The sequence below is a fragment of the Myotis myotis genome, unplaced genomic scaffold, assembly GCF_014108235.1.
Source record: "Myotis myotis isolate mMyoMyo1 unplaced genomic scaffold, mMyoMyo1.p scaffold_m19_p_1, whole genome shotgun sequence".
In the NCBI taxonomy this organism is placed as follows: Eukaryota; Metazoa; Chordata; class Mammalia; order Chiroptera; family Vespertilionidae; genus Myotis; species Myotis myotis.
The window spans coordinates 81,429,107-81,441,718 of NW_023416313.1; the positions used below are offsets into that span (position 1 = coordinate 81,429,107).

The 12,612-nt window shown below is 46.9% G+C and overlaps 1 protein-coding gene across 1 annotated transcript in view; it reads left to right on the forward strand.

Annotated features, from left to right (window-relative positions):
* The window catches only part of ADARB2 (adenosine deaminase RNA specific B2 (inactive)), a 154,998-nt gene that overhangs the window by 75,118 nt on the left and 67,268 nt on the right, over positions 1–12,612 (forward strand). Inside the window, exon 3 of the mRNA XM_036342469.1 lies at positions 1,746–1,860. Coding sequence (XP_036198362.1) covers positions 1,746–1,860 — 115 coding nt within the window. The remainder of the gene's footprint in view (positions 1–1,745; positions 1,861–12,612) is intronic.

The window sequence follows — 12,612 nt, forward strand, 5'->3', positions numbered from 1 at the left end:
CACAAAGGGACAGGACAGCCTCCAGGGTTTATCTCTAAAACTCTATGACTCTGTGACTCTCACCCCAAGGTGAGGCATCTCTCCAAGCAGCCTGGGTTCCCTCAGAGCTGAGCCAGGGAGAACCCCCAGGACACACATCCCACGCACAGCAGGCCCACAGTCGGCCCCCATCTCCAGCCAGCCATGCCAGGAGCTCACAGCCCAAAGGGAAGCCAAATTTGCATGGCATGTGTCACCTACGGGTTTCCGGAGCAGCCACAACAGCGCAGGGCAAGGCCCCAAGCCCCACAGGTACTGGGAAGAGGGGCGCTGGCCCAACTCCCCTGCTCTCTATCTGAGAAGCAAGAGCTAAGAAGCCTCTAGCTGTTTCCATGGCAGGTTTCTGGTTTCCAGGAGGCAGGCCTATTTTCACACGAACATGGGGTTTTTTTTAACTATTTATCCTTCGTAATGTACTTACCTGAGACCTGTTCTTATCTGGAACGAAATAGCCAAACATACCTGGTGAGACGGTGAAAACCCACACCAACAAAAAATGACCTGTTTGCCCACCTTCTGGAGAAGTGGTTATTGTGATTTGGCTGCGTGTGATTTGGCGGCAGTGACGGGGAAATAATAGTGATGATGGGACAGTAATAATAATGACAGAAGAAGAAGAATAGCCGGCTTTGTTTCTGAGCGCTCCCTGCCAGAGGCCCCGTGCTAAGCGTTTAAGAGCCATCCACCCACTTAATCCTAACAAAAGCACCGCCAGATGGAAATTAAGGGGATTACCTTACAAATTAGAAGACCAGGCGCAAGCTGATTCACACCAGGTTTCTCTGAGTCCAAGGCCTATGAAGGTCACTGCCACCCAGCTGCCTCCCACAAAAAGTAGCCATGGGCCATGTGCAGGAGAACAACTTGTCAGCCATGGATGGGGGACCAGGGGAAGGGAGATGGCTCTGAGCAACACCAGCCATATTATTTCACATGTGCTGCTTTAGCAGGCATGCGAGGTCACTTTAGGGATTATATCAAGTTGCTGTGTGTGTGTGTGTATTTGTCTTTATGTGTGTGTGCATGTGTACAGGCATGTGTGTGCTGTGTGTATGTACGGTCTGAATAGTATGTTTGTACGTATGTGCAGATATATATTGTGCTTGTGTGTGCATATGTGTGTATGTGTATGTGTGTATCTCTGTGTACGTGCGTCAGTGTGTGCATGGGTGTGTGTGCACATGTATGTGCATGTGTGTGTGTTTAAGTGTGCAAAGACATGAAGAGAGAAGGTCATAAGTGAGCTGTAGAGAGCAGTTCAGCCAGGAAAGTCCCTGAGATGAGTGGATATTTAGAAACTGGCTCTGCCAAACTAAGCAGAAAGTGGGAACCGATTGTCCCATGTATGCAGGTCCCTCAGGCTCCCCTCAGGACACAGCTGAGCTTGCTCCTCTGAGAGGCAGGGCAAGGGAAGACGCAAACACAGACACATTTCCCTGCAAGGGTTCTGCTCAGGAACAGGCAGGCTCCTACCCAGGGGCCGAGCTGGGGGTTAATTCCTCAGAACCAGGGCCCACATTGATCCAGTAGAGTATTAGAACCTTTCCCAAGGCCAGGGGGTCATGGTTCAGTGCATGTGGTGGAGGAGCGCCGTGTGACAGGGTGACCTCCAGACTCTGCACATGGAGACGTGACTTTGAGAAGGAGGGGATGACATGAGCATGAACCACTCAGTGTCAAAGCAGCCTGGTGCTTCTGTTTTGCAGGAATTCGCCGACTCTGTGTCCCAGATGGTCACGCAAAAGTTTCGTGAGCTGACCGTGGGCCTGACATCCGTGCACGCCCGCCACAGAGCACTGGCAGGGATTGTCATGACCAAAGGTAACGCCTCATGATTTTGCTATGAGATTTTCATCTCAAGGAGAGGAAATTAGCACTTTCCTGGTCTTAGGAAACAAAGGATTCTCCCTTCCATCTGAAGACGTGAAAAGGAAAACAAAACTAGACAGAGGGATCAGTGACAAAGTGTGTGACCAGCAAACCTTTAGTGCCAGTGGTTGTGTAACTATACCTCCTTATAGCCATCTCTGCACAGGCTTCTCTCAATTTCCGTAAAAAGTAAACTAAGAACTGGCCGGTCCCTTTGCTATTGGGCATTTCCCCACATCTCGTTGGCAGGAAGACTGTGCGGTGCTGGAGGAACCAGTAAAAGCTGAAATGCAAGACCAGGCCAGGCCACCCGATAGGTCACTGCAGGCTGGTGGGTGAGGCTTCCATTTCTTCCCACTCTGCCTTTCCCTCCCCCAGTGCATTTTCTCTGTGCTCAGCCCGGTCCAGAGAAGCCACTTCACCTGAGAATTATGAGCCCCTCCCTCTGGGGTGCAGACCGTCCGGGAACCCTATCACAGAAGAATTAAATGCATCCCTTCCTGCCAGGACACCCTCCACTCACAATGCTCACAGATGGATGTCCATCCTCAGGCACAAATGACAGAACCAAATCACGGTCATGGCTGCTTTTATAACCCCAGGTGGGAGAAAATGGTGGTTGAATTTAAGCAGTCAGTACTAGTGAGAACATTACGGACCTATTCATGATAACTAACCAGCTAGTTATTTGAATTCAAATGTTTTTGTTCCCAAAGTTTGGCGTAAATTGGTAACAATATGCTACAGAATGGTTATTGTAAAAAGAATTAGCTGAGTTGAGTTTCACACATACACACTGCATGTGTAGGAAAAATCTAAGACCAAGAAGGACCATCTACCTGATGTCCAAATATATTTGTATTAAAATCTATTTAAAACCAGGCTATTGGTACATTTCCATTGTTCTCGCCCCAGTGCCATCCCCGTGCAAGGACACAGGAGCAGGCACATTGAACTCAGGACACTGTCTTCATTTCAGCCAGAGGATGTCACTTATCCTTTCTGTTTGGGACATCTTTTATTTATTTTTTATTTAAATTCTTTGTTGTTGAAAGTATTACATATGTCTCCTTTTTCTCCATTGACCTGTCTCCACCCACTCCCACCCCCCAACACATGCCCTCACACCCCTACTGTCTGTGTCCATTGGTTATGCTTATATGCATGCATACAAGTCCTTTGGCTGACCTCTTACCCCCACACCCATCCTCCCTTGCCTTCCCTCTGAGGTTTGATGGTCTGTTTGATGCTTCTCTGTCTCTCTATTTTTGTTCATCAGTTTATGTTGTTCATTATACTTCACAAACGAGTGAGACCATGTGATATTTATCTTTCTCCAACTGGCTTATTTCACTTACCATAATGCTCTCCAGGTCCATCCAAGCTGTTGCAAATGATAAGAGTTCCTTCTTTTTTACAGTAGCGTAGTATTCCATTGTGTAGATGTACCACCATTTTTTAATCAACTCATATGCTGATGGGCACTTAGGCTGTTTCCAAATCTTAGCAATTGTAAATTGTGCTGCTATGAACATAAGAGTGCATATATTCTTTCTAATTGGTGTTTCTGATTTCTTGGGATATATTCCTAGAAGTGGGATTACTGGGGCAAATGGGAGTTCCATTTTTAATTTTTTGAGGAAACGCCATACTGTTCTCCACAGTGGCTGCACCAGTCTGCATTCGCACCAGCAATGCACGAGGGTTCCTTTTTCTCTGCATCCTCACCAGCATTTGTCGTTTGTTGATTTGTTGATGATAGCCATTCTGACAAGTGTGAGATGGTACCTCATTGTTGTTTTGATTTGCATCTCTTGGATGACTAGTGACTTTGAACATGTTTTCATGTCTCTTAACCTTCTGTATGTCCACTTTCAAAAAGTATCTATTTAGGTCCTTTGCCTATTTTTTGATTGAATTGTTATTTCTTCCTTTTGTTAAGTTGTACAAGGTCCCTGTAAATTTTGGAGATTAAACCCTTATCAGATGTAACACTGGCAAATATGTTCTCACATGCAGTGGGCTCTCTTGTTGTTTTGTTGATGGTTTCTTTTGTGATGCAAATGCTTTTTATTTTGATGTAGTCCCATTTGTTTATTGTTTCCTTAGTTTCCATTGTCCTAGGAGATGTGTCAGTAAAGACATTGTTACAAGATACGTCTGATATTTTGCTGCCTATGGATTCTTCTAAGATTTTTATGGCTTTCCAAAGTCTTATGTTTAAATCTTTTATCCATTTTGAGTTTATATGAAATAAGAAAAGACCCCGAATAGCCACAGCAATCCTGAGAAAGAAGAACAAAGTTAGAGGGATCACAATACCAGATATCAAGGTATATTACAAAGCCACGGTTCTCAAGACTGCCTGGTACTGGAACAAGAGCAAACATATAGATCAAAGGAACAGAACAGGGAACCCAGAAATTAACCCAAGCCATTATGCTCAATTAATATTTGACAAAGGAGGCAAGAGCATACAATGGAATCAAGACAATCTCTTCAATAAATGGTGTTGGGAAAATTGGACAGATACATGCAAAAAAATTAAACTAGACCACCAACTTACACCATACACAAAAATAAACTCAAAATGTGTTTGGCATCTTTTAAAAGAGAAATAAAAAACGCCTCTTCCAGGGCAATTTGGTGAATGGGATAAAGTATATTAAATGCTTGAAAGGTAAAATCACCTTATCGGGATCATGTTCTAAGTCAAAGGTGATTCTGTTTCATTGAGAACACCTTTATATTTGGTGGCACACATCTTCTGAGCTGCAACACTCGCCCTCCTTCCACACATTTGAGGACATCTGCACATGACATAGTCCCCTCTGTCAGGACCACACTGTGGATCTGGCCCTCCTGTCCAGACCAGCAGACATTAATCAAATGCATCTACATAGTGGACACCATTCTGCATGCATCAGGGGTGCAAGAAAAGGCACAGCCCCACCTCAAGACATAGGAAACAATGAGAGGTGGTATAGGCAAAAAAGCAACTGCCTAGGTTTCAATCCCAGCTCCACGGCAACTAGTGATGTGACCTCAGGTCAGTCAGTCTCTCGGACAAGGAAGCACAATAGCACTTACTAGGAAAGTCATTTCAAAGTCAAATGTGTTCATGTATCCAAGCACTTAGAAAGATTCCAGCCAGTAATATGTACCACACAAGTGCTATTAATAGTAGTCATACTCTTTTATTTGTAAACTAGAGACCCGGTGCACGCAATTCATGCAAGAAGGGGGGGCGTTCCCTCAGCCCAGCTTACACCCTCTCCAATTGGGGACCCCTTGGGGATGTCCAACTTCTGGTTTAAGCCTGATCCCTGGAAGTTGGACATCCCTCTCACAATCTGGGACTACTGGCTCCTAACTGCTCACCTGCCTGACTGCCTGATCGCCCCTAACTGCCTCTGCCTGCCAGCCTGATCACCCCTAACTGCCCTCCCCTGCCAGCCTGGTTGCCCCCAACTGCTCTCCTCTGCTGGCCAATTTAGTTTTGATTGGTTGGTTTCTATGCCAGTCAGCATCAAAAGCTCCACCTCCTAGACAGCCATTGGTTCTTCATGGCACCCACATTTGGTTCTATTTGGTCAGTTCCTATGCCAGTCAGTATCTCCGGGCCTGATCAGAGAGGTGGGGCTGAACAGCAGCCCACGGAGGCTGTGAGAGAAAGAAAAGCCCAGCTGCTGGCAAAGCCTGAAAAGAAAGAGGGAGAAAAAGAGAGAGGCAAGTACTGATCAACAGCTGCCACTGAGGTTGCAGATCAGACCCTGCCTCTCTCTCTGGGTCTCAGCCCCCTGGGCAGTCAGTGCTGGGTCACCAGGCTGCAGTGGGGCAGTCAGTGCTGGGTCGCCACGGCAACCCAGAGCTGACTGAAGGACTTCCTGGTTGGTCAGCCTTCGGTTGTGATCAGTCATTACAACCCTGGGCTTTTATATATTAGGATTAATCACAGAGTGCTCACCAGCACCAGAGCCCATCCTAGGTTCTGGGAAAACCACAGAAAACAAAATACTAGTAAATGAACCACCTGCCTGTGCAGGTTTTGCATCCCAGTTGGGAAGGGGTCATAAAGAAAAGTTTAAATCCAATGTAAAAAGTGTGAAAGAGTTATATGCACAGAGTTGTAGGATCACAGAAACAAAATCTTGGCAAATTTTTAATTTTGGAGTGTCATGGATTTTTCTGCCACAGATTCCAGGATAACATATCTTAAATGAGCTTGGTCTGACCCATGAATGCAAAAAAGAAAGGGTGGAGGAAGGCAAGGAAAGATACCAAGCAATGTTTCCTCTTTATTGTGCAATATATTCCCAACCCCAAAAGCATACGTCAGTATGATTCGGTAAGTAGTTTTTAATATTTCTCATCTCTGGAGCTGTGATTGTTCAATATTTTTCCACTTTTTGAGGAAACTCAAAGACTTCCCTTGGAAAACAGTGATGTCTTACAAAGACTTGTGGGAAAATGGTACTTAAAAGTGCCAGTGAATGCACTGCTTTGTGTGCAGGCAATTTATCTATATGAACTAAATTTATTACATGAAAGTGAGATTTTACAAGGTAAGCGTCACTAATTAGTAATTTATGAATATTGAAGAATTGCTGAAATTTACTTTCCTATTATAAAGAGAAGATTTAATAAACATGTTGATTAAAAAGATATTAGAGGGAAATGGGCAAAATTACTAATAGAAACATTTATTTACTTAAAGTTGATTTTCCATTTAATCTTAACTCTAGTTCAGTTATTCAAGCAAATTCCTAAGACTCTCTGAGATGGAGCGATGTGTCTTAATATATCTATGTATATAAAGAGCCAGGGGCCATCACATCTGAAAAAACCAAAGGGACAACCGAACAGGCTGAGTGGGGTGACCAGGCCGGCAGGGGGGTTAGTGAGGGGCGACCAGGACAGCAGAGGTGGCAGTTGGGGGCAACCAGGCCAGCAGGGGGGTGGCAATGAGGGGCAACCAGGCTAGCAGAGGGGGGCAGTGAGGGGCGACCAGGCTGGGGGGGGCAGTTAGGGGCAACCAGGCCGGCAGGGGGGTTAGTGAGGGACAACCAAACAACTGAGAAGCAGACTGCATGGGGTAACCAGGCCGGCAGGGGGGTTAGTGAGGGACGACCAAATGACTGAACAGCAGGCTGTGTGGGGCGGCCAGGCCAGCAGGGTGGGGCAGTGAGGGGCCACCAGGACAGCAGAGGTGGCAGTTGGGGGCAACCAGGCCAGTAGGGGGTGGCAATGAGGGGCAACCAGGCTAGCAGAGGGGGGCAGTGAGGGGCGACCAGGCTGGTGGGGGGGGGGGGCAGTTAGGGGCAACCAGGCTGGCAGGGGGGCAGTTGGGGGCAACCAGGCTGGTGGGGAGGCAGTTGGGGACAACTAGGCTGGCAGGGAGCAGTTGGGGGCAACCAGGCTTGCAGGGAGGCAGTTGGGGGCAACCAGGCTGGCAGGGAGCAGTTGGGGGCAACCAGGCTGGCAGGGAGCAGTTGGGGGCAACCAGGTTGGCAGGGAGGCAGTTGGGGACAACTAGGCTGGCAGGGAGGCCAGTGAGGGGTGACCAGGCCAGGAGAGGGGGGCTGTTAGGGGCAACCAGGCCAGCAGGGTGGGCAATACGGAGCGACCATGTTGGCAGGGGGGGCAGTTAGGAACAACCAGGCCAGTGGGGGGGGGGGGGGCATTTTGGGGTGACCAGGTTGGCAGGGGGACCAGTTAGGAGCCCACAGTCCTGGATTGTGAGAGGAATCCAGATTGGAGAGGGTGTAGGCTGGGCTGAGAAGACCACCCCCTTCCTGTGCACGAATTTCATGCACCAGGCCTCTAATATATATATATATATATATATATATATATATATATATATATATCACTTTCAAAGGCTGTTAAATTGCATTGTTTACCCATATCTTCAGAAAAAAAATCACTTCTACTGTCATGGTAAACAACCTGCTTCTCTATTTATAATGGTCTGGCCCTCTAGCAACTTCAGTGTGAAATTATAGCTAATTTGCCTACAAACGTCAGGTGGTCATAATAATCTGGCCACTCAGTGTATATATAAAACAATGCTACAAAATTACATTTATTTTTAAATAAAATAATACAATCGCCCCTGCATTTTTTGGTGAGATACTAATTCACTCATATCAATTAGTTCATGTAACATCCATTTTGTTTATGAGCCTCAGACCAATTTATAGACATTATGACAAATATGATAGCAAAAAAGTACACTTACGAACAATTATTTTTATTAAAATAATGCAGTCATGTGGTAAAAATTCAAGCAGGAGAGACTATGAATGAAAAACAATATTATCCCCCTACTCCTCATTTCCCTTCGCTCCTCAGAGGCAGGAACCTCTAGTAATTTTCAACTTTTGTTCTCGTGACCGTAAATACTATATTGGTTCTGCATTTCTGGATTTTCAATTCTAAATGCTATCTGCTGACTCACACTGTTAAAATTTTGTGCTTTTCATTGTTTATGTGTGATATTTGTACTTTTAGATAAATTCTTAAACTTTATTTCTTACACTATCAAGTTCAGATGGCCCATCCTCACTTTCTGTTCATAAATTAGGGATGAGCCATTTACCCACCCTGATTAGTTTAGCTGCTTATTTGTGCATTTTTCCCTTCTACGGTTTCTTTGATCAATTTCTTCCTCCATACACATTTTTGTGGAATTCTCGATATTCTGAATAAATCTTCCATTTTTTTACCTTTTCTTCCTTATTTTTACTCTGTGTTATTAGAAATTTCTTAAATTTATCTGACAACTAAACTGCCCTTTCCCCCCTGATTTTTGCAATCTATTTTTATTGCTCAAGACATCTCTCTTGTCCTCAGTTTTCTCCTTTTCTAAGGGACACTCTTCTTGTCTTATAGATGCCATGCCTCCTTCAATTTCTCCAAGGTGACTCGCTGGCAAATCCCTCACTCCCCCCTGCCCTGGGGGCTGTGCTTCCTCTGCGGCCAGGCGCCCCCTCTTCATGCTCATTCCTTCTCTTCCATCTTGCATAGGATTCTTGTCTGGATAATCTTACTGGGAATAAAATTTTAGACTGATTATCACGGGACCAGGCATGGATTTCCAGGTGTGCGAAATGGTCACTTTCTCCAACAAGCTGTCACCCACACGGGAAGGCTGCCTGGCTGGTCTCCCTGTCAATAACAGACAGGTCCTTGGGCTGGTGCACAGGCGCTGGCCGCTGGCGAGGGACCACTCAGAGCCACAATGAGGGAGTTTTGCCTGTGAGGTAACCCTCCCATCAGACCCCTGACTGTCTCAGGCAGTTCCCCCAGTTCCTTCAGCCTAAGACTCTCCATTGTTCACCCTAAGAGGCTGCTTCCAGTCAGGTGTCCTCTCCACGGACACTTGCACCTGACAATGCAGCTGCATGTCTCTTTTCAGTCCAGGAGGACGCCTGTGAAAGTCCACCTTCACAGGGGCCTAGAGGAGGGGTGTGCGGGGATTGTACCCCCCAATATTCCAGAACCTCTATCTTTCAACTTTCCCCCTTCTCGAATGACTGGTAATTAATTACTTTAGCCATAAAATCAGAAGCAGTGTCCTTTTATTTACGCCCAGTGGCGATGGATGGGGCAGATGAGTGGGAAAGTGAACTGAACAGGAAGCCCTGAACCAAAACTCGTGCTGGACCCAGAGACGGTGAATGACCATGTGGATTTCAAGGAACTGATCTTAATGACTACTAAGTGGGGACAGAGACACATGAAGTGGGTGTGTCAGATTCATGAGGGTCGCTCCTCGAACAAGGAGTAGGATGCACAATTGATTGTAAATCTGTTAAAACCACAAAACGCAAAATAGATATTACCCTGTGTCACATGGATGCTGACTTGTATATACTAAACGTCCCTCCTTAAAATCAGTCCCTGACTGGACATTTGGCCAACACACACACACACACACACACACACACACACACACACACACCCTCCTGCTCATGGAGAGATAAATGGTAGTTTAGTCCAGAATAATTCACACGGGGCTGATCAATGTCACTGAAAATAAACCTGCTCAAGAGAGGGCAAAATCCTCACAAAATGCCTTAATTTATTCCTCCTCAATAAGGAAGTGCATCTAAGAAAATACATAAAAAAGGGAAGACAATATTTTCCTGGATTCTTTCAAGATCAGGTACCCCCACCAAAGCTGTTCAAATACTTCAATGTTTTCCTGATCATTAAGTCATAACCCAGCATTTAACTGCCCAAAGGTTTTATGGGGGGGGGGGGGGGGAATAACCTCAACACTGTATTTTATTTTTTAAGAAAAGTAAGGAAGGGAGGGAGGGCAAGAGAGAGAGAGAAGGAAGGAAGGGAGGGAGGAAGGAAGGGAGGGAGGAAGGGAGGGAGGAAGGACTAAAGAAAATGAGCTCAGGACAATTCTTGCCTGTTACCTGTTTTAGGAAGAGTCAATTATCTTTCCCCGTGTATGGCTGGAGATGTAACAAGGATATTCTGTAGGACTTGGACTAAATAGCAAACAAATGTGAAGCTGGGTACAGCCGTAGCCCTTTGACATCCTCTGGATTTCCAGACACGTGCACTGGGGGTCATGGTTTCTACTCCTTTCTTATGTATATTTAAATTGTTGCTGAAACCAGTTTGGCTCAGTGGATAGAGCATCGGCCTGCGGACTGAGGGGGTCCCAGGTTCGATTCGGTCAAGGGCATGTACCTGGGCTGCGGGCACATCCCCAGTGGGAGATGTGCAGGAGGCAGCTGATCGATGTTTCTCTCCCATCGATGTTTCTAACTCTCTATCCCTCTCCCTTCCTCTCTGTAAAAAATCAATAAAATATATTTAAAAAATAAATAAATAAAAATAAAAATAAATAAATAAAAAATAAATTGTCACTGAATCAACATGCAGTAGGTGGCCCTGCTGTGCAGCAAACACTGGAGGAGCAAGTGGTGCTGCTCTCTGACCCCCCAATTCAGACCACGGGGAATCACACCAAGGAAATCCAGGGTCTCACCCAGGGCCTTTACACCAACACCTCATCTTCCTCTCTCACCTGTGTCCACTCAGGGCACGCCTTCCTCATACCCCTGTGTCTACACCTGTCACTTTCCTTACACTCCCCTGTCTACACCCTGTCACCTTCCCTACACACCCCTATGTCTACACCCTGTCACCTTCCCTACACACCCCTGTGTCTACACCTGGTTTCTTTCCTCTGTGTTGGGCTTTGGGAGTTCTCCAGGAAGGAGGGCTCTGGACACACACCAGAAAGGGCCTGGGGCAGGGGGCTGCCACCTGTGCTGCCCAGGTCAGGATCCCTCAGGCTGAAGGTGAGGAAGGAAGGAAACATTAGCTCCCACTGAAGGTGAGGAGTCAGCTCTGGGGTCATTCCTGAAAACGGTCCAATAAAAGGACGAGCCAGCCGTCAGCCGAGTCAGGAGAGGGAGAGGATCAGGGATGAGGGGTGAGGGGGTGAGCACACATACACCTGCCTGTAGTACCTGCCATTAACCAAAGAGTGTTTTAAGTCACCAACCCGATGGACACCAGACACTTGTGCCCAACCTCAGTCTCACAGAGAAAAGAAGAGACCGAACCAGGGGGTCATCAGAGAAGTGCCCGTCGGAGAGACGGGATCCAGGGGCTGATGAGATTCCCCCTTTGCACCCTTTCAAACATGTCCCACAGCCTCCTTCCTCTACACGGAGATCCTCCAGTGACCACTTGCCAAGAGGAAGGCTCCTCACTTAAAATATTTAGCTCATGAATTATGCATGAGTTCTGCTTCACACTCTCATTATTTCTGGGTTCAGCTCCAGCCAGGCATCCTGTCAGTCATGCTGCTTATCACACATCAGCGGCTGCATCCCTGTCCCTTTGACCTAAAAGAATAAGTTTTTAATGGGGCGCGTCTGCTCGGCCAGTCCACCTGGGAAGATAAAGAGTTGATTGCAGAGTTCCTGTCATCCTATTTTGGGGGGACAAGATGCTAAGTCACCATGTTTGCGTTTGGGGATACAACTGATAACGAACCTCCTTGGAAGCGACCCTGGCCACCTCCGTCTTCTGGCGATTGCCTTGTCTTGCCTGAAGTTCTTGTATTCGGAAGTTTATCAGTAATGGGACATACGATGGCAGAACAGCAGCGTCTTAAACCAAGTCCCACCTTATTAGTCTCACATAGCTGGCGGGCTGGCCACCGCTGGGGGCTGCTGGCTCCCGTCGGGCCCCTCGTGGCTTCACGTCTGTAATTCACCTGGCTTTCTCTCCTCCTGTCCCAAAGTGCTGCTGCCCCGCGTCCTGGTCAGAGCTTGACTGAACCAGGAAGGGAGGGGCTGGCCCGTGCCCAGGGAAGCGGCTGATAGTGAGAGGTGCCTATCTCACGGCAGCCTCCACTCCCCTGTCACTGACTTGATAGTGAGCACCACCTGAGTCCTCAGCTCTGATGAGAAGAGGGGAGACTGGTCCGTGGGGCAGGAAGTAGGACTGCAGTGGGTCTGACCCATCCCTGACCCCAAAAGTGAAAATTTGAAAGGTTGAATTAATTTGTTAGGGAAAGTGCATCAGACGCATTATTATCAGGTAGACAAAGTCAACTCAATGGCTGAAATGTGACTGTTAACTTCTCTGTGTTGGCACTAGACCCCATGTTCAGCCCCCACCTCCCCTGCCTCCCTCAGGCACATGCAGTCACTGTGTCGTGGG